Raw genomic sequence first — 26,243 nt, 5'->3', positions numbered from 1 at the left:
GAGCGACTTCACCCCAAAATAGGGCAGGAACTTTGGTAGAAAGAAGAAGAGCACAGACAATGTCAAGAATATGACGAAGTTTTCTTTTGGCTCGACCATTTTGTTGAGAAGTGCCTAGACAGGTTAGATGATGTACAGTGCCATAGGAATGTAACAGAGCTTGAAAAGCATATTGAGTATATTCAAGAGCATTATCAGATCGAAAAGTTTTGATATGTTTGGAGAATTGTGTTTCAATTATTTTTGCAAAGTTACTGTATATTGGTAAGATTTCAGAACGAGATTTCATAGAAAAGATCAAACTATAACGAGAATAATCATCAATAAAAACAACAAAATAACGAGATCCACCAATACTAGTAATAGGAGAAAGTCCCCAAACATCTGAATGAATTAACTCAAAAATACTATTAGAGATAGATTCACTGTTATTGAAAGGTAAAGCTGGCTTTTTTCCTAACTGGCATGAAGTACAATCAAAATTGTCTTTGGACACAGAACCCAACAAACCCTTAGAAGCTAACTGTTGTACCCAAGTAGATGAGGCATGACCAAGACGAGAATGTCAAAGTGCAATAGAAGGTAAGGAAGAAACTACAGCAGCAACAGAGACAGAAGCAACAGGTGGAAGATGAAGATTGTCCACGGGAAACATACGCCCAACCCTAGGACCGGTCCTAAGCTCTTGCCCCGTCCTTGGATCCTGCACAATACACCCAGAATAGTAAAAAATAAGGCAATATCCTAGTTCAGCTAATTGTCCCACAGAGCATAAATTATAGGATAGGTCAGGTACATGGAAGACCCCAGGAACAGAGAGGTTAGAGGTCAAAACAAAACCTAGACTATTCCCATGCATGGTGGAACCATCAGCTATATGAATATTAAGAGAATGTGGTGCAGGGTCAAGTTTGGAGATTAAAGATGAGTGAGGTGTCATGTGATTGCAACAGGTAGAATCAAAAAGCCAAGTTTGAGACTTACCAGGCAGAACTGAGAGAGTAGTGGAAAGAGATGCATTACCAGCCATACGAACAGCCTGAACTATGATCTCCTGTAGTTCAATGGAGGACAGGTTGATAGTAGATCCAGAAGACTGGGACTCAACTGAAATGGAAGGCATCGGCGGAGTAGGCTCAGTATTAGCAACAACAGCAGTAGATTTGTTGCGATGGTAACAAGTCTCAATGGTGTGGCCAGGGCGCTTGCAATAATTGCAGAACTTCTTGTTGGTCTGCTTGCAACGATTACTAGAGCCAGAGGAATCACCTGATTGCTGAGGTTGCTCAATGGCAGGAGCAGAAGGAGTAATAACCAAAACATTGAACTTATTCTAGGCTTGAAGGGTTGCAAGCCAAGCTTTCTCTAACCAACTCGTTTACAGCAATATCAAGAGAGGGAGGAGGATTGCGATTAAGAAGCTGACCTCAGATGGGCTCAAAGTCCTTGTGAAGTGACATCAAGAATTCATAGAGACGAAATTCATCTCTAACTGTAGCATATTGCTGAGCATCCTTTGAGCATGCCCAAATTGGATCAGAAAGGTCAATTTGGTCCCAAATGAAGCGAAGCTGATCATAGTAGTCATTGATGGATTACCCTGGTTCTTGTCGAAGTTGATGCAATTCAACTACTAACTGATATTTCATGGATCCGTGAGTAGTGGAGTACCTTTTGGCCAACATATCCTATGCTAATTTTGCATCATCAAAGCTGCCCAACAGATTGGAGATGGAGGGAATGGAAGTGTTCCGAATCCATATGAGGATCATGTGGTTGTGACTATCCCATTCAATCATGCGACCAAGGAAGGCAGCATCTTCTTCACTTGCTCCCTTAACAGGAATGATAATTGCACCAGTACAGTAATGCCAGAGCATGCGACCTTTAAGAAAACTGCGCATAACTTGAGACCAAGATAAGTAATTCTTGTTCCCCTCCAATACAGTATTGATGGGGCGAGGAAGAAAAACATCATTTTTATCCATTTAGAAACACAATAAGCAAATACAGACTGTAAAAAATGAAATCTACGCGAAAAACTAGGTAAGGAGAACCTGGACTGAAAAAGTCAACCCTAAAAAGTCAACGGTCAAAGTCAACGGTCAATGACCCGGTCAAAGTCGACAGTCAGCGAAGATGACATCAGCAGGATGATGTGGCGCTGACGTCAGCAGGTGACTGGATGCTGACGTAAGCTAGGGTTGACATGACATTGATAAGTCACGGGTGACGTCAGCCTGAAGCTTAAGATAGCGCGTGGGAGCGCGTGTGGCACATGGGCTGCTGAAGCAAAACCTCTGGGCGGCGCATGAGGGTGCGTGGCAACTCTGATGGCTACGAGGCTTTCACCAGCTTGTAGATCGGAGGAAGACGATCTTAATGATGCCTGCAGAAATTTGATCAGAGCAATATTCACAGCGGTGACGGTACGTGCAGTGGTCTGTACGATGTGGGACTCCTCAACAGCAGCAGCTGCAGGTCCGGAACCCAAAGACAATGGCTGGAAGACGTCAGAGGTTCAACGGCAAAAGGCTGCGGCAACTGTTGTGACGGCGGAAGCGTAATTGAGAATGAAGTAACATCAATAAGGACAAGACTGCTAAGAAAAGGGTCAGAGCAGTAGCTCTGATACCATGTTAGAAATACTAAATAATTGTATTGTATTTCTTAATCAAGGAATATACATGCATGCCTTTATATAGGAGGCATATGTGTGCGGTACAAGTAAGCATATGTATGCGGTACAAGTAAAGTGTAGTACAAGTACAAGTGTGCTATGCAAATAAACTAGCTGGGCCTAAAGCCCATAACATAATATACATTAACAAATAGTGAAATTATTCAAATCTTTGCATTGCTAACCAAAACAAAACATCACAAATACAAAGGATTTTAGTCAACCCTTTGAAAATCTAATTAAAACAAACGCACAAGCTCTATTTCCACACAATAACAACATCCCAAAACAAATAACAAAATTACAAATTCCCTATTGGGTAAATAATTTTACAAATAATAAAAACATATAAAAAAATTTACAATTTTGAAAACTTATTCATAATCTAATAGCTGTGTATTTTTAGATGCACGGTAGTTGACGCTCTGTTTCAATTTGGAAATATAAGTCTGATTGTTTACTTAGAGCATTCTCATTAAGAATGCTATAAAATATAGCATTTAGCATCTCAAAAAGTTGCTTTATTCTTTTTAACAACTCACTTTACAATACACCCAATATCAAAGGTTTCATTATTTTAGCACTTCATTTAAATATTCTTTTTTTTTTAATTCTTTCTTTATTCTTTACTCATTTAAATCAATAATTACATTCATTGTTGCTACAGTGTTTCATTAAACAAACAATTTTTTTTTAACATATTGCTACAGTGGGCTGCTATCTCTAGTAGCCCACTGTAGCAATATGTTAAAAAAAAAAATGTTTAATGAAACAATAGAGATAGCAGCCCATTGTAGCTAGATGTCAAAATTAATAACATCTAGCACCTTTGATGGAGGGTGCTTTTTTAAAATTTGATGTTAAATTATAGCATTTATAACATTTGACACCTTTGCTAAGAATGCTCTTATTTATATATGGTTTCTTTTATGAATATCATGTCATTCTTAAGCAACTCCCCCCCTAAGGAACATAATCTTTTATTTTGAAAAAAAAGTTGCTTATTTTGGCCATGAACGGCTAAAAAACTTACTTAAACATCCATAATTTATGTCAATTTCATTGATATATTTATGCTTCACTCTTTTCACAATTGTGAATGCTTCTACTATAACCAAATTATCTTATAGCATGAATTGTGTCATTTGGTATCTAAAAATATTGGCTTCATGTGTTATTTAAGTACAGTCATTCTTAAGTACATGTGTTATCATGTCATTCTTAAGCAATTCCCGCCCTAAGGAACATAATCTTTTATTTTGAAAAAAAAAGGTTGCTTATTTTGGCCATGAACGGCTAAAAAACTTACTTAAACATCCATAATTTATGTCAATTTCATTGATATATTTATGCTTCACTCTTTTCACAATTGTGAATGCTTCTACTGTAACCAAATTATCTTATAGCATGAATTGTGTCATTTGGTATCTAAAAATATTGGCTTCATGTGTTATTTAAGTACAGTCATTCATTTTTCAATTCACTTGTATACAACCAGATAAACACTTTAACTACTTTCTTGATGCCATTATATTGTATTTAAATGACATTATTATGGAGATATATATATATATATATATATATATGACAAAACTTAGATGCAGTACCTTCGGTATTATTCTTTAAGTTCTCATTTTAAAATTCAACCATGTAACTACTTAACTAAAAAATACACTACCATCTCATATGAAAAAATCTACATGACAGAATTTTAAGAGGAGAACTTAAGGAACAACACCTAAGGATTGTATCTAAGTCTTGGCCATATATATATGTTGCTTATTTTGGCCATGAACGGCTAAAAAACTTACTTAAACATCCATAATTTATGTCAATTTCATTGATATATTTATGCTTCACTCTTTTCACAATTGTGAATGCTTCTACTATAACCAAATTATCTTATAGCATGAATTGTGTCGTTTGGTATCTAAAAATATTGGCTTCATGTGTTATTTAAGTACAGTCATTCTTAAGTACATGTGTTATCATGTCATTCTTAAGCAATTCCCGCCCTAAGGAACATAATCTTTTATTTTGAAAAAAAAAAGTTGCTTATTTTGGCCATGAACGGCTAAAACACTGACTTAAACATCCATAATTTATGTTAATTTCATTGATATTTATGCTTCACTCTTTTCACAATTGTGAATGCTTCTACTGTAACCAAATTATCTTATAGCATGAATTGTGTCATTTGGTATCTAAAAATATTGGCTTCATGTGTTATTTAAGTACAGTCATTCATTTTCAATTCACTTGTATACAACCAGATAAACACTTTAACTGATTTCTTGATGCCATTATATTGTATTTAAATGACATTATTATGGAGATATATATATATATATATACTTAGATGTAGTACCTTCGGTATTATTATTTAAGTTCTCATTTTAAAATTCAGCCATGTAACTACTTAACTAAAAAATACACTACCATCTCATATGAAAAAATCTACATGACAAAATTTTAAGAGGAGAACCTAAGGAACAACACTTAAGTATTGTATCTAAGTCTTGGCCATATATATATATATATATATATGTATGTATACATGGTTTTAAAAACCGAACCTTTCAATGAATAGGTTTGGCATCAATTCCCAATTTTTATCGGTTTTTGACCGATTTTGGCCGGTTGTTGACCTGTTCTGGCCAGTTATGAGCAGTTTTATCAGACTGAATCAGTGGCTGATTTTCAGTTGGATCAGCTGGTCCGATTTTTAAAACCTTGTGTTTGTATATATTTATCTATTTTTGAATGGATTGAAAAAATTAACATTTAAAAATAAATTTATAATGCCCTGGCACTAACATTAATTGTCAATTTAATGAGTTGTGCACAGTAAAGTTCAAAACAAACAAGTAAACCAATTAGGTTTGAATTTTATTTATATATAAAAAAACAAAGTTAAAAAAAATAATAAATAAATAAAAACAGGTTTGTCACAAGTCAGCTGAGTCAGGTCGGGTTACAAAATTTTTAGGTTTGGGTCAGGTTTTTTTCCCTCATGTTCAAGTCCCATCCAATTTTGCAATGCCTAGAGTGTAAACAGTAATAGTGAACTCTTGCGACAATAGGAAGAAGAAAAATTAAAGGCTTTGATACCACGCTGTCTCACGAAGCATATTTTGGGCATTCAAATTTAATTACCCTAACACATAAATACTAGTTGGAAACTCGTGCAATGCACAGGAACTTACCTTTTTTATAATAGACTAAAATAGTTTTATAAAATTTTAAATTGATTATAAAACTATACTATTGCATGAATTGCTCCTATCTTTTTGAATAACAACAAATTTAGATATTGCAAAAAAAAAAAAAAAAAAAAAAAAACTAAAAATTATGATGTTAAAACTTCTGAAAAGAAAAAAAAATCAAAATTTACTGGTATCCTAAAAATTATTGAAACAAAACAAAAATATATGACTATCAAATAGAGAAATATAAGAGAAAGATAGGTTACCTTCAAGAGAATAATCCATAGCTATAACAGTTGAAATTTGCCAAACTATTTCAAATATTGCAAAAAATTGAACCAAAATTTAGATGGTCAAACTTTCAAAAGACAATAAAATTAAAAATCAAAAGATTTAGAACCTACAAATTAAAAAAAAAAAAAAAATATATATATTATATATATATAGTCATTATTGCGAGACAATTTCAGTAAGGATGGAAAGCTTTTCTAAGTTATTTTATTTATTTATTTATTATCCAATTCTTCATAATTGATGAAAAATTTGGTTCAAACATTGTCGAACACTTTGAAGGTGCAAATAATATAGGCTTCCAACATAATCTTTAATCAATAAACAAAGAAACATGACACCATAAGAGAAAACATAAGATAACATATAGTGCATAGACCTTACTCCACAGTTGTGAAAAAATATCCACACAAAAGGAATTGAAAACTTGTACAACAAATGCAATAAGCTACTTCTTATGTGAAACAGCCAAACATACGTCTCTATAATGTAAGGCTTAAGGTTATAAAATCTAAAATAATATAGAATATAGCAGCTTTGAACCACACAAAAAGTTAGCAAACTTACTACAATACTTGTAAAATCTCATGGGACCTGGAAGAACAGACAGTCACAAGATCACCTCCACCAGACACAAAACAAAAGCAAAAAAAAAAAAAAAACTTATTCACAAAAAAGAGAAAAAGCAAGAGCAAGCGTACCAAAGAAATTGAAGTTTAGGGTTTTCTCTATTAGTGGAGACGGACAGAGGAGGCTGCTTTAGGGTTTTCAAAGATTTTGTCTCTTATATATATATATATATATATATAAGAGACTCCTGTTAGGACTTTCTCACTATTTAGTTTTAAAAATTAAAATTTTTTATAAGTTAAAATGATGATGTGAAAAATTGTGGAAGCTTCAAAAGCTTCAGTTTTATATATATATATATATAGATTATTTGTATATGTCGATGATTACAACGTTAAGCATATTTTGGGCATTCAAAGTTAATTACCCTAACACATAAATATTATTCATATATGTGGATGATTACAATGTTATTAATATTTTGCTCTTGACTCGATACAAACTCATAACAAAATGATATTCTGAATATGTTAAGGTGAAATAGCCAAGACCATGATTAATTAAGAAACTAAGGTGAGTATCACATGGTTCCAATCTAGATTTGTATAAACATTATTTGACAATCTAAATCCATAAGTACTGAGTATCAGATTAACATATCTCAATAGACATTATAATGGAGAATTTGACATGAACATTAAAACTCCAAATTTTTTTTTTCAACTAAGAACAATATTAGAAAGATAAAATTCCTTCAAGCCAACAGCTAATCTCATACTATTCATTGTTTGCAAAATATAAAATTTTCACAATTTAATTCAACTATTAAATTTAGAGACCTCTTTTTTTTTTTTTCTCCCCCACTTTTTCACTGTTTATAGTTGTCATTGCTAAATCAGCGTTGGGCCCATTGGGCTGATGGTGGTGAATAGTGGGATATTGGAAAGAAGGAAGGACCCATGATGCATGCTAAAGTGATAGACAGTGGAACATGTAAGTTTGTTTAACACACACACACATGTATTTTGGTTTGCCATGTGATGACTGATGAGGATGAATTCCTCTTGGCAAGCTAGATGAGGAACGAATGAACTTCTGACTTTTATATATATATATATATATATAGTTGTTTAACACACACATGTATTTTGGTTTGCCATGTGATGACTGATGATGATGAATTCCTCTTGGCAAGCTAGACGAGGAACGAATGAACTTCTGTGTTATATATATATATATATATATATGAAGACTTCTTAATAAAAGTTACGAATTTCTTATTAAAAAAAAAACATTCGATGTAATCTTAGAACACATGACCTAATATTAGGTCACATGGCACCCCAACCCAACAAATATTATATTCTAGGCACACCACAATGGCCGCACATATATTGAGTTTTAACCTTATAAGTGTGCTAATTAAGCATTCTTAAAAATTTCCTTATTGTCTTTGTCCTGGTATTGCATTTGATTCTACACCTTTAAGTGATCATTTCATTCTTTTTTATGAGTTCAGAAACTAGTATACAGATTTTTCATCCTCAAAACATGTATACATAAATTCTCAAAGAGACCTCAAATAACAAACTAAGCATTACCTTTGTGCCACTCGTAAATTTCCCCAGTCACACAATCATCCTTGGCGATTGAATAGAATTTAGATCATCTACACCCCTTTTAAGGTACTATATCCATACATACATACATATATATATATATATATTCTAAATACAATGATATTTTCATTCAAATCCTCATAAATGAATCCAATTCTTCCTAATTTTACAATCCAATATAAAACTATAGTTTCCGATTGTATAAAACAATTAGTACTTTGATTTGTAAATCTGTCGAAGTATGTGTACAGAATGTATGAGTTTGTTCACACGAAAGAATCTAACAAGTTGATTTAGATCTGCCTAGCTATACTCTTATTTCTTGAGACCTTATATATGAAAAGTTGAATTTTTTCAACTCTAAGCCTCAAATGTCTCTTTCAATATTGGACAAAGCAGAAGCAAGTGTTTGACACTGGCCTAGTACATTGAAACGTCGGTGATTGAATTGGTTCTCTTTGAAAATGAAGAAAGTAGTGTACGTGGTCTGTAGACTGGAGGGCACTAAGGCAAAAGAAACAAATTTTTTGGACAAGAATCCACACGTCGAGAATGATGCAGTGTGGAGTGTGAATGTTGCAATGATTTCGCCTTTCAAAATTGGAGGAAATTAAAGTCTCCACCCTACCACTACCCCAAAGCAATTTGAGATGGATTGGTCCCACTCCCACGTACCGCATGGTAGAGAAGGGAAAAGGACGCTCTTCCATTCCATGTGACTTTCCACTCACTTTACATAGTAGAAATTGAGGTCAAGTACCTTCAAAAAAAAGGAATGGCTTCAAACACTTTTTCTAGATACGTTACAATTTATACTCTGCTCCTTATTATCATTTTAAGATATTAATTAGTTTTGGTATATGCGGTATTTGAAGCCCATATATTTTATTTGATGATAAAAGATTGTACTCGTGGATTCTAATTACATATTGGATTGCGTTTAGGGGTGGTGATTAGAGACAGTAAAAGATTAGAGCGCACCCTCAATGATTAGAGCGCACCAACTGTACAAGATTAATTTTGATGGGGCACTTTTCAAGGATGAAAACCAGGTGGGTTTAGGGGTGGTGATTAGAGACAGTAAGGGACAGGTGATGGTCTCCTTGGCGCAGCGAATCCCACTACCTAGTACAGCCATTGAAGTTGAGGCCTTGGCAGCCTGGCGGGCATTGGAGTTGGCATTGGAAACTGGACTCAATAAGGGAGTTTTGGAGGGTGATTCATTGACCCTCATGAACGCTTTGAAGTCAAACTCTCACAGTCTTGCACAGTTTGGTCATATTATCAATGATATATATTACTTAGCCTCTCAGTTCCCCATTATTTCTTTTTCTCATGTAAGGAGGCATTGTAATAATGGAGCTCACTCCATTGCGAGACGGGCAATTTTTTTTTCGTCATTACAAGTCTGGATGGAAGATGTACCACCAAAGATTGCAGATGTACTTCAGGCTGATTTTCATAGCCTTAGTTGAATAAAAGTCTTTTGATGTGGATTCTCAAAAAAAAAAAAAAAAAAAGGTAAAGTCTTTTATGGTTGAATAAAAATATGAGATTTAATCCCAGTTTACACTAAAAACCGATTGGTGTCTTAAAAAAAAAATAAAAAACTTAAAATTAAAGGAAAGTTTCAAAATTTGGAAGGCAAATAATCAAAATCAACCTATAATCATCGTATTAATTATTTCTCTTTTGCGCTTTATTAGGACCATGTGCATAGCGGTCCATGTTTTTTCAACGAATCACAGCTAGAGAGGTGACAACATTTTTTTTTTTTTTTTTACTATAGGAAGAGATGGTGACAATTTGTTTCACCAGGTTAATATCTACAAATATACCTACATTTTTACTGATAGAAAATTTATAGATTATAAGGAAGTCGTGATCAGTTAGGCCAAGATTACATATTGGATTGCGTTGATACAGCCTCTTGGCTAGTTGGCTTGACTGTTTTAGTTAGACTTTATGCAATTTGGTATAATGCCTAGAGTTGTTATAATTATCGTCTGTTGCTATCTGAAAAGAATATAAGGCTTTTTCTAGCTCTTTTAGTATAAATTATCATACGTTTGAGAACTAATTTCCGGTTGCATTCCCTTATACAATGATTGAAGTTGAATTTTGAGGTTTAGCTTTAAAGCTCTTTAATGTACCGTTACATATTTTAATAGAAATAATGAATTGACATAGATACTCATACTTATTTTTCAAAATTATACTTATTAATGCTCAAAAGACGGACAAAATTGGAAAATGCCCCATTTGGGTAAAAATAGCAGCATAATGCTCTTTTCTCCAAACTATATAGGGAAATGCCCCTCTTTTGTAACTCGATTTTCTCAAAATCGAGTTATAAAAAAAAAAAAAATTGGAGCCCTATAGCGGCGTTTTTAAGGACCTATAGTGACATTTTCAGGATCTATAGTGACGTTTTGTAACTCGATTCCCATAAAATCGAGTTATAGGCAATTTTTTAAATTTTTTTTACCTATAACTCGATTTCTTATAAATCGAGTTAAAAAACGCTACTATAGGTCCTAAAAACGTCACTATAGGCTCCTAAAAAACGCCGCTATAGGGCCTAACTCGATTTTTAAAAAATCGAGTTACAAAAGAGGGGCATTTCCCTATATAGTTTGGAGAAAAGGGCATTATGCTGCTATTTTTACCCAAACGGGGCATTTCCCAATTTTGTCCCTCAAAAGACTATTACAACCACTACAACTCATAAAAGTACTACTACTAATAATAATAATTACTACAACCGCCTTTAACAGTATCTCATTATAAAATTTCTACAAATGCGTTTAACTGTATCTCATTTCTCATACTCTTATGTTAGGCAATTCTGTAACTTACAACATAACTAAATATGCTAGAAAATGACTAATTTTCTGTACTTTCAATCGACAATGACTAATTTTTTCAATAAAGGTTCGCGGACAAAAAGAAGAAAAAAAAAAAAAGGGGTTCATGTATGAAAATACATGACATTTTTACAATGTCGTCAGATTGTTTAATAGTTTTAATGTACTTTATTTTCAAAATAATAATAATAATAAAAGAGTACTTAAATATTTCTCAAACACTAAACACAATTTAAAAATAAAAAATAAAACACTTTATTACAAGGTTTATATATATATATATATATTTATTAAAAACTTTTCATCACAAAAAATCTAGAATTAAACTCTACTTTCCAAGGCAATGCTGGACAGACACTTAGACCAAATATTCATTACTTGAAGATATTTCAGTTGTTATGGGGCCGTGGGCTGCCGCCTGAAAGATCCTATACATTTTTCTTGACAAGATACCCTTAGCACTCATGAAAGCCGTTCATATTAAGCAGGTTTCAATTCATTTGTTTGTGACATATTGCTTAGTGCTGTACCACAGGGCCTCAATTGTAAGTCAGATGATATATCATAGTAACTCTATTTTATAAAAAAATATATATATATATATATATATAGTATATTCAAAATTAAAATTTCATTTTCCTTTCCTTTTACTTTACTTTTTTACAGGTAAATTCGGTAACATTTGATTGATTATTTTTATATATTTAACTATTTTCTTGAAATATAAATGCATAGCCAGTTTAAATTATGAATTAGCTTAAGTATAACAATGAATATCTTGTTAAGTATAACAATGAATATACTAAATCTAATACAAAGATAAAAAGAAAATATTGAAACCAAGCAAAAAAGAACAAATTATAACTTATATTATCATTATATATTCTATGTTAATCAAGTATTTTGTTTGATAAATTTAGTGATTTTTCTTATATTAATAACATTTTTGGAGTGAATTTTGCATTCAATATTTTATCTTAGGCAAAAATGTAAAACTAACCTTCTAACTTTCACTATTTTTCATTTTAGTTCTCTAACTTTTAATTTTGTTAATTCAGTCCTTTAATTTTCAATTTTTGTTAATTCAAGGTTTCGTTACAACCCAGTTAGTGCTACCATTAGATATGCTTGAAACGACGCCATTTTGCTCTTCTTTTTTTTTTTTATTTATTTATTTTATTTTTATTTTTATTTTCTTTATTTTTTTTTTCAATTCGGAATTAAAAGAAAATAAAAAAAATCTGAAAAAAAAAAAATTAACGGAACGACGTCGTCGTTCCTCTTCCCTTGAATCAAAACAAAGAAATCACCCCACACCCAAATCCCAAACTTAGAGTAATTGGGGAAACGATTTGAGAGAGTATAGGATTTGCTATATATATTGAACTGAATACTTAAAATAAAGTAAATTCTACTAGCTCAGTTGGATATCATTAAATTTTCAAAACCCGAATGAGTATATCATGTGGAAGGTAAAACTAATGGCCTCTGAGGTGTGCCCCGATTGGGGAGTCCCCGATATTTAAGTTATGATGAATAGAAAGAGGAAGGTGACCTTACGATTTTTATCCATACCTTAGCAAAAGAGGTGGACTTTAATTTTTTATAGGTGGCCTAGGTAGCCGTTATGCTTATAAATGTCTCATAATTTGAAGGGATTATTGGGTTAGGCTTAGGTCCAGTGTCCAGTAGTACTAGACTCGTTGAGATGATGACATGTGTCAACTTTTGAATACGTGTCACCATTTGATTGGTTCAAGTGCATTTAGTGCACTGGACCTAAACCAAAGTCTGAAATTATTATTCTGATATAACAATTGCTGGCTTAATTGATGAGAGTTATGACCATTGAGTAACAATTGTCACTTAATGCACTTGATGACCTAGACGATGATGTCTTTCTCTTCTTGATGGGTTGCTAGTGGTGCAAGGTCTAAGGTCGACAATCTAACCAATTTTTAGTGCACTAGACCTAAACCAAGTTCGGAATTATTATTCTGGATATAACAATTGCTGGTTGATGATAGTTATGACCATTGAGTAACAATTGTCATTTAATGCACTTGATGACCTAGACGATTATGTCTTTCTCTTCTTGATGGGTTGCTAGTGGTGCAAGGTCTAAGGTGGACAATTTTACCAATTTTTAGTACACTAGACCCAAACCAAGTCTAGAATTATTATTCTGGATATAACAATTGCTAGCTTAATTGATGAGAGTTATGATCGTTGAGTAACAATTGTTATTTAATGCACTTGATGACCTAGACGATTATGTCTTTCTCTTCTTGATGGGTTGCTAGTGGTGCAAGGTCTAAGGTGGACAATCTTACTAATTTTTAGTGCACTAGACCTAAACCAAGTCTGAAATTATTATTTTGGATATAACAATTGCTGGCTTAATTGATGAGAGTTATGACTGTTGAGTAACAATTGTCATTTAATGCACTTGATGACCTAGATGATTATGTCTTTCTCTTCTTGATGGGTTGCTAGTGGTGCAAAGTCTAAGGTGGACAACCTTACCAATTTTTCCTTACCCATCAACCATTATGGTGGCCGTCATTATGGATTGTGTGTTTTTAGGGATTTAATTTACTGATATGAAATGTGAGCTAGAGATATTAATGTAATTGCTGGAATGTCATGGTATGCGTTATTCATGCTCAATCATGCTTGGGCTTGTCTATCAAAACTGACCTTGGGATTGTCTTAGTCTTTCTTGAGGTCAGCCTCGTCATAGAAGAGTATCTTGCCTCAAGTGTCCCTATAAAGACAAGGTCGTTAGAGGTTGTCACTAGCTAAAAGTGTGCACGAGTCAGGTTGAGAAGGTATAGGGCAATATTTTTAACCAATCTGGTAATGGCAGGTTGGAAAAAAAAATCATCATACGCTTGTCATATTATTAACAGATTTAATTCAGAATAATAAGATAGATCATTTTTTTTTTTTTAGAAGGAGAGGTAGATCAGATTTAATTGAGTAAAATGCGAAAACTATTTATCATTGAGATTTTGCCACTGACTCACCACTCTATAGATCTAGGGGGTTGGTTGAAAATCTTAACGGTTTCAACTTAGTGGATTGAGCGGATTGGCAAATTCATTTGACTTGGATTTGTATTTTGAGAGAGACTAAATGAAATTATTTCAATTAAATTGGATAATTGTTTGCTCCCTCAAATAAATAAATGAAAGAAAAATTTGTAATTTTTATTAAAAATAATTACAAAACTACATTATTTTTGAAATTTTATTAAACTAAAAAGAAAAATATCTCAGAATTTGAAATTAGACATGTAAATAGAGAATAATAATAACAAAATCTTAGAGAGAGTAGCTAGAGTTTATTAGGGAAGAGAAATGTGAAAATGAAAAAATAAAAAGAAAGAGAAAGAGATGAGAGAAATAAAGTGGGAGAGTATGTGCGGCAAATTTTTGCAACATGACAAAGTACACACACACATACACATATAGGCGGGTGGGTGGGATTGTGTCGGGTTAGAAATATCTTAACTTATTGTTAAATCTATCTAACTAAATTATTTATCTAACCCACCCAACTAACCCGCCTTACTTAATAGACCCACATGAATTGTGTTGGGTCAGTGTGGATCGAACAGGTTGGCAGGTTAGATGGTTTTTTTTTGCACAGCCCCAGTTGTCACATTTTAGTAGGAATGTGCATTTTTCAAACCTCACAATGGATAGACTTTTCAATTAGTCTTCTAGAAAGGTGACCCATCAATGAGCAAGTGCTATTAGTGGGTTGTGGCGGGTTAGAAATATTTCAACCCGTTATCAAATCTATACAGCTAAATTATTTATCAAACCCATCAAACTGACCCGCCTCACTAATTAATAGACCCGCATGATCAATTGGGTTGGGTCTGTGCGGATCGAACAGGTTGGCAGGTTAGATAGTTTTTCTGCATAGCCCTAATTGTCACATTTTAGTAGGAAGGTGCATTTTTCAAACCTCACGATGGATGGACTTTCCAATTAGTCCTCTGGAAAGGTGATCCATCAATGAGCAAGTGCTATCAGTGAGTTGACATCTTCATTAATTTTTCCGTTACTCTACAGATAATGGGATTTCCCACCACCCACATATATTGCTTCATGCACAGTAATCAGAACTATGAACACCGGTTTGGTACTGTAATGATCATCATTACGGTGGTTAAATAATTGACATCAAATGCTTTTATAAATTGCATGGGATATATAGATAGAATAGTAGCCCAAACTATAGTGCATCAATAATTCCTCCTGAAATGAAAGAAGATAAGTCAGCATTATTCAATGTATTGTTTGAATTGCATGAATGAATAGTGGTATGGCAGATTATGTTTTTGCACATTCACGTATAAATGCAAATTACAAAGTATCAAAGGGCGTACTTGATTATAAAATAAAAATAAAATAGAATGCTTCGAAATTAATAAAGTAAATCCCATCCATCTGAAATTTTCAGGTACTGAACTTTTTATACATCAAATCGTTGTGCCAGTTTCTCACTGAATAATGGAAAATATAGAATCAAATCTCCTTGCATTAGTTACCTTGTAATAGATACGATGTAGTCATGTACAGATAAAGACTATAAAAGATGTTAAATTTAGCAAACTATACGTACCTAGATGTAGGTGGAACCCCTAGTAAATGCAATTTGCCTCGTCCATATATTCAGTGTCTTCATCTCTAAACCAACGCAATAGAATTATTAATAAAGGTATTAACCATGTAACGTGTAGCAATTATATATATTCCAAGAATAGTACGTAAGTTGTGTAGCAAAATTAGGACTGGCACCCAATCATTATATACGTACATTATGACCATAAGATATCTTAGATCAACACTACAAGAAGATTAGAGTTAAATAAGAAGCTGAAATATGCTCTTACAGTCTTACTATTAAAAAAAAGTACAGAATAAATTTACTCTTTATGGCTTATTTCGGAGGCTAACTTTCAGATAAATCACATTGTTGGAGCATTTTAATATTAAATAATTAAAATGAATGGATGTTACAATATAAATGTAAAATTATGAGGGTGAATATGGAAGATGGGGATTAATGGGCTAATGGGCTAACATGAATTGTTTCAGATATTGGGCTAAATACGTGTGCAAAGGAGATATTAGGCCTTTTTAATTCTTTAGAAACTCCTCATCTCACCATTAATTGTATAACTCCAGCCCATCAGATTAATATCCAGCAATTAATCTTGTAACACCCACTACATCAAAATAATGGACATAATTAATCAGATTAATTTGGGTAGTAATTTCGTGAGGCCCATTGATCCTATAAATAGACTCATTCAGACCAAATCTAAGTTACTGCATCGGTTACAAAGTTTAGCCAACCAATGGTTTGAATCTCCTTAAAGAGAGCGAGTGTTGCGCCCCAGTCCAAATAGTGTTGTGTAATTTATCTCTTTAAATTAATAATATTCAGAAGTACTATTTAGTTTCTTTTTGTATTATTTCCATTATTATTGTGTTTGTACCAACAATTTTAAGGAGATTCAAAACATGGAGCCTACACAAGAGAAACCAAATGATTCTGTTAGAGATCTTAACAAGCCCTTTTATTTTAAGGGAGCCCACTTCAAGAGGTGGAAAGGAAAGGTCCTCTTCTACTTGAGCCTTCTTAAAGTTGCCTACATCCTTACTGACAAGAATCCATCAAAGGTTTCTACCGATGAGATGAGTGAGGAAGAATATAGTCTCCATCAAGAAAAAATAGATAAGTATACAAAAGATGAATACAATTGTCGCTCTTATCTTTTGAATTGTCTTGCCGATCATTTTTATGATTATTATGATACAACTTTTAATTCTGCCAAGAAAATTTGAAAAGTTTTACAAAGCAAGTATGATACCGAGAAGGCAGGTGCAAAGAAGTATGCTGCTAGTAGATTTTTTTGTTACCAAATGGTGGATGGAAAATCGGTGGTGGATCAAGCACAAGACTTCCAAATGATTGTGGTAGAATTGAAATTTGAAGGCATAAAGATTAGAGACAATTTGGTGGTAGCTGGCATAAATGATAAACTACCACAATCTTGGAGGGAATTCCAAAAGACTCTGCGGCACAAACAAAAGGAGACATCCTTAAAGACTTTGATCACGCGCATCTGTGTGGAGGAGGAGACTAGAGGACAAGATGCACTCATGACACAAGAGAGTAATGGTAATTCCACCACAAAGGTAAACCTTCTTTTAGCCAATAATAATATACCCAAAAATCATTTTCCTAGAAATGGTCAATTGAAGCCTAAAAAGAGAGCCTTTAAAAATAATAATAGACCTCAAGGAAGGGAAAACCCAAATAAAAATTACAATAAGAACCAAGGACCCTCTTCACAAGATCAATTTAATAGATACTGTTTTGTCTGTGGCAAGAGTGGGCATATTGCTCAATTTTGCAAATTTCGAAAACGTGAATATGTCCCGCAGGCTAACGTAATCGAAGAACCTTTAGTGGCTATGATTACAGACATCAATATGGTGCAATATGTTGAAGGGTGGTGGGCAGATTCTGGTGCTAATATGCACGTCTGCTATGATAAAAATTGGTTCAAGTTGTACACTCATTTTGAAGAAGAAAAAACGATTATGCTTGGTGACTCTAGCAAAACCAAGTTTCTTGGGAGTGGTGAGGTTGAATTGAAATTCACTTATGGACGTGTGCTAACATTGAAAGATGTACTTTACACTCCGTTTATGAGGAAGAATTTGATGTCAAGTTTTTTGCTTAACAAGGTTGGCTTTAAGCAAACTATAGAATCTGATAATTATGTAATCACTAAAAATGGATTATTTGTGGGCAAGGGTTATGCTTGTGATGGAATATTTAAATTAAATGTTGAGAATAATAAGCATCTACCAATTCAGTTTATATGCTTGCTTCTATTAATTTTTTGTATGCTCGTTTGTGTCATATAAATAGTAGATATATGAGAATCATGAGTAGTTTAGGATTAATTTCAAGACTATCAAAAGATTTTAAAAAATGTGAAACTTGTAGTCAAGCTAAGATTACAAAAAGGCATCGTAAAAATGTTGTAGGAAATATTTGAGGGAATTTTAACTCGTGGAGGAAATAGATATATTATCACTTTTATTGATGATCTCTCAAAATATACAACTATTTATTTGTTGAAAAATAAAAGTGATGCTTTTGAAAAATTTTAGGATTTTTTAAAAGAAGTTGAAAATCAATTCGATAGAAAAATAAAAAGAATAAGAAGAGGTCGTGAGTATGAATCAAGAGCATTCAACTTATTTGTTCAGTTTTTGGGAATTATCCATGAAACTACTACACCATATTCACCTGCTTCTAATGGTGTGGCTGAAAGAAAAAATAGATCTTTAATTGAGTTAACAAATGTCATGTTAATTAAATCTGGTGCACCTTTACATTTTTGAGGTAAAGCTATTTTAACTGCATGTCATGTTTTGAATAGGGTGCCACATAAAAAGTCATACACCACACCTTTTGAGATGTGAAAAGGACATAAGCCAAATTTGGGATATTTGAGAGTATGAGGTTGTTTGGCTTATGTAAGGCTTACTGACCCTAAAATGCCTAAATTAGGTATAAGAGGTACTACCTGTGCTTTCTTGGTTATGCAATTAATAGTGCAACTTATAGATTTTTTGATCTTGAAAACAAAATAATTTTTGAATTTGGTGATGCAATTTTTCATGAAGAAGAATTTCATTTTAAATTGAAAAATAGTAGGGGTGAAGAAAATACTGTCACAACCTAGTTCTTCTACTTCTCATTTACAAAATCAAAAAAATTTTGAAATGGAACCTAGAAAGAGTAAAAGAGCTAGAGTTGAAAAGGATTTTGGTCCTGATTATTATGTTTTCAACATTAAGGAAAATCCCCAAAATTTAAAAGATGCTTTAATATCACCTGATGCTATATTTTGGAAAGAGGTTGTAAATGATGAGATAAAATCTCTAATTTCTAATAGAACTTGGAAATTAGTAGATCTTCCGTCAGGTTGTGAGACCATAGGTTGTAAATGGGTCTTTAGAAAAAAGTTGAAATCGGATGGATCAATAGATAAGTTTAAAGCTAGACTTGTTGCAAAAACCTTTTAACAAAAAGCTAATCTTGATTTCTTTGATACATTTTCTTCAGTAACAAGAATTACATCTATTAGATTGTTAATTGTTATTACTGTTTTGATTTGAAAATTCATCAAATGGATGTAAAAATCACTTTTCCAAATGGGGACCTAGAGGAAGAAATTTATATGGATCAACCGAAAGGCTTTGTAGAGCTTAGACAAGAAAGCACGGTATGTAAGCTAACTAAATCCCTATATGGCTTAAAATAAGCACCTAAGTAGTGGCATAAAAAGTTTGATTCCTGCATGATTGAGAATGGTTATAAATCAAATGAATGTGATAAATGTATCTATTCTAAATCATGGTATAATTTACATGTTATTATTAGCCTCTGTGTGGATAATATGCTGATTTTTGGCTCAAATATGCATGTTATAAATGAGACAAAAAACATGCTTAAAAGCCATTTTGATATGAAAAATCTTGGTGAGGCTAATTTTATTTTGGGCATGAAAATTACAAAAATGTGTGATGGAATATTTCTTGATCAATCATATTATGTTGAGAAAATATTGAGAAAATATAATTTTCATGATCACAAAAGTGTAGCTACTCTTTTTTATTCTAGTTTTCATTTATTTTCTGTGAATAATGATGATGAGATTTTTAATCAAAAGGATTATACTAGTATCATTGGTAGTTTGCATTATGCTACTGATTGTACTAGACCTGACATTACATATGCAGCAGGAGTGCTTAGCAGATTTACTAGCAAGCTTAATAAAGATCATTGGCTAGCTATTGAGCGAGTCATGAGATATTTAATTGGTACCAAAAGCTATGGCTTATTTTATGAAAAGTACCCTGCTGTGATTAAAGGTTTTAGTGATGCCGATTGGAATACTTTGTCAAGTGATTCTCTCTCTACCACTAGTTATATTTTTACCTTAGGTAGTGGTGCTATTTGTTGAAAATCTAAAAAGCAAACAATAATTGCTAATTCAACAATGGAGGCTGAATTAATAGCATTAGCTTTAACTAGTGAAGAGGCAAATTGACTTAGAAATTTGTTATATGAAATTCCACTTTGAGAAAAGCCAATTCCACCTATATTAATTCATTGTGATAGCACTGCCGCAATTGGTAGAGTTAAAAACCATTACTATAATGGTAAATCCAGACCTATAGAAGAGAGCACAGTACCGTGCGATCTTATTTGAGTAGTGACATCATAACTGTGGATTATATTAAATCTAATGATAATCTTGCAGATTCATTTACCAAGGCCTTGGCAAAAGATAGAGTGTGGAATACATCGAGGGGGGTGGGACTAAAGTCCATAGAATCATGAGCCATATATGAGGATACCTAACCTAAGGACCAAAGATACTGAGAATTGAGTTCAATGGGAAAAACAAATCATACGATAGTCGTAAGAAATGCACAATTTATTTATTTTTAATTATTTATTTTGTAAATAATTTTTTAATTGTTCATCCATATGATGTAAGTGCATTTATCCTGTAATGTGGAGAGGTTGAGTAAAAAACTTTTAGTGAAATTTGTAGCTCATATGAGTGGGGTGTTAGAATTATAGGAGCATCCTTGACAAAATTTCACCTATGTGAGTGTGGGCATGGGGCAGCTTCCTATGAGATTTGTACTTAATCTCAAATACACTCATGAAACTAGGATCAACACACGGCTGTAAAGTGAGCTCATGTCAACACCTAGGTTAAGTAGTGACGCTTAATTTCCCTAAAACAATCCTAGTTCAAGTCAGAGACCACTACGACTCTGGAGTTATGATTGCTGTTTTACTAAGTGAAGGTTCAATGCATAGCACACCTTTATGATGTATAGTGACTCGTCTTTGCTTGATAATCTCTCTCTAACTAAAAAAATTTAATATTAAAATAAGTGGGGGATTGTTGGAGCATTTTAATATTAAATAATTAAAATGAATAAATGTTACAATATAAATGTAAAATTATAGGAGTGAATATGAAAAATGAAGAGTTAGTGAAAATGTTTAATTTCACATTGATTAAGAGAGAGACTATTTTATTCTTTTTAATTGTGGTGATTAATAGACTAACATGAATTGTCTTAAATATTGGGTTAAATATGTGCGCAAGGGGGAGGTGAAGGGTAGATGTATAAAAAATGAAAATGAATCAACCTTTGTTGGGCTGTTGTAAGTTTCTTTTTGTGTTGTTTTTATTATTATTGTGTTTGCATCAACACACATTATCAGCTATTGCCATAAGAGAAGTCATGTTAACAAATGTAATTATGATACGTGAATCACAATATTATACACACTTTGAACGAAAAGCAAACCTGCAAAGATCATATAAACATTATAATGTACAGTACATTCATATGGCTCAAAAAATAACCGAACTAGTTGCTCTCTTAAAGTACGTATGTGGTCTTTTTTTTTTAATTAGTATATACTAGCCACCACAAAATGAATAAATCAATAAAAACTACGTTCACATAAAAAAAAAATAAAAAATAAAAACTACTTTAGCCATTGGTGTGAAAAGGATATCAATGAGTCGGAAATCCATCAAAGTGAAAAAAAAAAAAAAAAAGAGAAACACTTAATAGGGTTAGGATGAGGATAAAATTATAATTAGGTCTATGCAAGATTTGGGTTAACATATTTGCGAGAATGTGGGCGACAGCAAAATCACACTAATGGGTGAGTCGCTAGTGTGAGTGAAACCAATATTGTATTGGACCACCGGCACCATGTGGGACTCCAAAAATACCTTTTCCGTGCGCTTCAACCACTCTTTGTGAAGTAGACGCGCTTTTGGACCCCCATCCCGTTCCTATATATACCCACCTTACATACCATTCTAACTCAAGGTTGTGGGATTATTCCAACATTGATATTTTCCCATGGCGATTCAGAAAGTGTTTAGTGTTGTTTTCTTTGCTCTGTTGGGCTTAGGTATTTGTTCTGCAACTCGAGCCCTTCTTACGCTCGAAAATGGAAATGTGCATGTTGGCTATGGCACTGTTGTTCATGGAGCTGTAGGAGAACATGGGGGTACTGGTGCTGGCTATGGAGGTGGTGCAGGGAGTGGAGAAGGTGGTGGTGCAGGATATGGAGGTGCGGGTGGACATGGTGGTGGTGGTGGCGGTGGAAGTGGAAGTGGAGGTGGAGGTGGAGGGGGGGCAGCTGGTGGTGCTGCTGGATATGGAAGTGGCGGTGGGAAAGGAGGTGGTGCTGGATATGGTGCAGGTGGAGAACATGGAGCTGGATACGGTGGTGGAGGTGGTGGAGGAAGTGGTGGCGGCGGTGGTGCTGGATATGGTGCAGGAGGAGAGCATGGTGCTGGTTATGGAAGTGGTGAAGGAGGAGGTGCTGGTAGTGGATATGGTGCCGGAGGAGCCAGTGGTGGTGGATATGGTGGAGGAGGTGGTGGTGGGAGTGGCGGGGGCGGTGGAGCAGGTTATGGTGCAGGAGGAGCAAGTGGGGGTGGGTATGGCAGTGGTGAAGGAGCTGGAGGAGGTGCTGGTGGTGGAGCTGCTGGTGGTCATGGTGGTGGAGGTGGCGCTGGTTCTGGCGGCGGCGGTGGCGGCGCCTATGGTGCAGGAGGTGCACATGGGGGTGGATATGGAGGAGGTAGTGGGAGTGGAGAGGGTGGTGGCCATGGTGGCTACGCCCCTTAAAATTTCTTCTCTATATCAGAATGCGTCTCTTACTCTAATATGAACCCAAAAAAAAAAATAATAATAATAAGATTAGCATGGGTAAGATGATAGCTTATAATTCATAAGTATTGTATGAATGCCGGATTTATGCTTTTAAGAAGCTGTATTTAATTATTATGACTAATGAATATGCATTCTTCTTTTTCTGCTTTTAATTTATGATTGATGCATTTAAATAATCAAAATCTCAACTGAATTAGTGTAAATAAAATAAGAAATAGATGTGAGTACTGTACCAAAGTTAATTACGTGCATGGTAATAATAATCATTCTAAAAGGCTTTTACGAATGTAACTAACTTACCACATCATTTCTTAAAAGTTTCTATAATTTTTGAGTGAAATTGTGGTGTGCCTTTATATTAGAATCTTTTTCTCTCTCCCTTGTGTGTGTGTGTGTTTGTTTTCCAAAAAAAAGAAGGGTAATTGTCTTACATTGTTTAAGAGAGTGTGTTATGTGTATTATAACTTGTCACACCATTTCTTAAAAATTACCATGACTTTTGAGTGGAATTGTGGTGTGCCTTTATATTAGAATCCTTTTTACTCTCTCTTGTGTGTGTGTTTGTTTCTCAAAAAAAAAAAAAAAAAAAGCCGTTGCCTTCTTAGATTAATTTCCCTTCTCAATTCCTGGTTTTGGCGAGTTAACTCTGCCATGGCAGCGCCATCGACTACACGTGTTGGACAGAAGATGGTTGCATGACAGGCAGCGATTGGTGGCCGCGATGGGGGTTACTGGAAGCGTCTCTACTCTCTTGAGGGCCTGGACTAGTAGCCCTTGATCTTGTCCAAACCATTTCAACCTTTGTCAAAGAAAGAAATCGGAGAACTTAACAAATAAAGTTCGAGCGCAACAAATATTCTTCCCATAGACGGCACCAACTGATAATTCCTCAGAAATCAGTGGGCTGAAATTTTCGGGCACTAACGATCAAAAGGCTGTTGGCGATCACTGAAAAAAAANAAAAAAAAAAAAAAAAAAATACCCACTAGAAAATTGGAAAATCTTATTACATATACGTTACACCCTCAATACATATTATCTTATGAAATTATATTTTAAAAACTCGATTTCAATTCATATGGCAATGTGCATATTATGAGTGTGTAATAAAGAGTATCTGACTATCATTACTTCTAAAAAAATACAAGTGACTATTGTTTATGCAAGAGTACACTATTTTGTGACCACCAATGCACAAAATAAATTTCACAACTTTTCCATAACATTTGAGGTGAAAATTTGCAACAATTGTAACATCACTTTTATATGAGACCATCAATAATATCATTTTGGCTACAATGCAAACTACACTCCTAAAATTTAGGCGGTTTTAAATTTTACACCTTAAAGTTTCAGAATTTGGATTTTACCACCTAAAATTATATTTTATATGTATCAACAGCCCTTTCATTTATATTTTCTGTTAAGTGTCACATAAACTTATCGCGCGTACTTAAATTGTCCAATAAAATTATGTCTTATTATTTTCAAATAAAATGTCATGGCATAATGAAAATTATGTGACATCATTTTATTAGACAAACTAAACATGCATAAAAAAAAAAAAAAAAAAAAAAAAAAAAAAAAAAAAAAAAAAAAAAAAAAAAAAAAAAAAAAAAAAAAAAAAAAAAAAAAACCTTGAAAATTAGAGGAGGCCGGCCAAGAAACCTCCGATGGCAAAGTCAGTATTTTGTGTAATTCCAAGTATGTTGGAGGAAAGAACTGAATCATTTACCTTCTCGTAGAATGCTTATATAGTGTGTGTATAAGCGGTTATTTCTTTTATGTAACTTCCCCTGTTGCTGCGGAGTCCAGAAAACTTGGAGATAACTTCCGTAATTGCCATGGAAGTTATATTTTTTGGCTCTACTTTCTCTAACCGTTGCTGGCAATGGTTCGCAGTGAAGAGTTATGATCTTACCCAAGATGAGCTTGTCCAAGACATGCTCTCCAGGACGAGATTGACCAGGACACTACCAGGACGATCTCTTCCTGGACAAGCATTTTAACGGGCATGCTCTGTTATGTGGACGAGCCTCATGGACGAACCTAGAGAGTTGATGTAATCCTATCAGATTTATTTTAAACCTCACTCAAATTTGCAGTCCACAATAATCGGATCATTTTAGGACCAACTCAACACATTTTAGCACCTAAGGCAACAATTTTTAGTGCGACATTTGACAATTTTAAGTATTAATTGAATAAAATTTATATTTTGATATTTTTCATTTAAAATATTTTTTTTATTGCTTTTTGAGGTGCAAGATTACTACTAATATGCATTTTTGTTCAAATTTTGCAAAGAATTCATTTTCAACTGGTAATATCGGTAATTCACTTAATTCAAAGTTTTCCAAAGAAGTTTTTCCAAGAGGTTTTATTGGAAAACTCATGAGAATTTCACTAAAAACCCTTCCAGGGAATTTTTTCCACCAAAAACTCATGAGATTTTTCCTAAATTCCCTTTCCCATAAAAACTTGAGATTTTTCAACAAAAGTGCCTTGAAAAAACCCTTTATTTTGCGTAAGTATTTATTTGGAGGCTAGTTTGAAATTGCCATGTTACTTTAAAAAAATGGATGTAAGCTATGCTTTAACTCCATATTCCATTTAATATATACATGCTAAGTTACGTTCAATTGTTCATGCACTTTATTTCCCAGAATAAGTTGTACATACTTACATGCTCATGCATTTTGTACGTTTTTAGACCCCTTAAAACATAACTAGATTAATCTAGTTAATTAGCTAAGTTATTACTTAGTCAAATTAAATAGATCTAAGTTAACACAAATATATCATATCATTGTAAAGTACGGAAAATAAAGAACACAATGTTATGATAACCCAGGAAAACCAAACCGGTAAAGAACACAATAGCGACTTAGACCACTAATATCCTATTGCTACCTCGAGTAGGAAACTTACTACCACGACCACGTGACAGGTCTGAGTCCACGGACTACTTCTTTCTTGGATTCACAGCAAGTACAAGCACTCCCGCTTGTGTATTTTTAAGCTCTTAATTCAGCAACTGAATCAATCATCAAGCTCTTGACATAATCTTGATTCTTGATAACCCTGAGTATATATGAAAGCAAACACCTCGAGATCTCACAAGAGATTCACATACACAACAAAAACAACATCTACAACCACTCTAAAATGTGGCT

The 26,243-nt window shown here is 33.6% G+C and overlaps 1 protein-coding gene across 1 annotated transcript; it reads left to right on the top strand.

The window, feature by feature from the left end:
- Positions 1 to 22,215: 22,215 nt before the first annotated feature.
- On the top strand, positions 22,216 to 23,219 carry LOC112012462 (glycine-rich cell wall structural protein 1.8). The gene has a single exon (XM_024044846.2). It carries the CDS (start codon positions 22,246 to 22,248, stop codon positions 23,020 to 23,022), a length of 777 nt encoding a protein of 258 aa, XP_023900614.1. The 5' UTR covers positions 22,216 to 22,245; the 3' UTR covers positions 23,023 to 23,219.
- Positions 23,220 to 26,243: the final 3,024 nt, after the last annotated feature.

Source organism: Quercus suber, unplaced genomic scaffold (genome assembly GCF_002906115.3).
Source record: "Quercus suber isolate HL8 unplaced genomic scaffold, Cork oak 2.0 scaffold_285, whole genome shotgun sequence".
Taxonomy (NCBI): Eukaryota; Viridiplantae; Streptophyta; class Magnoliopsida; order Fagales; family Fagaceae; genus Quercus; species Quercus suber.
The sequence above is the reverse complement of the archived record's forward strand: the minus strand, read 5'-3'. Positions and strand labels throughout refer to the sequence as shown.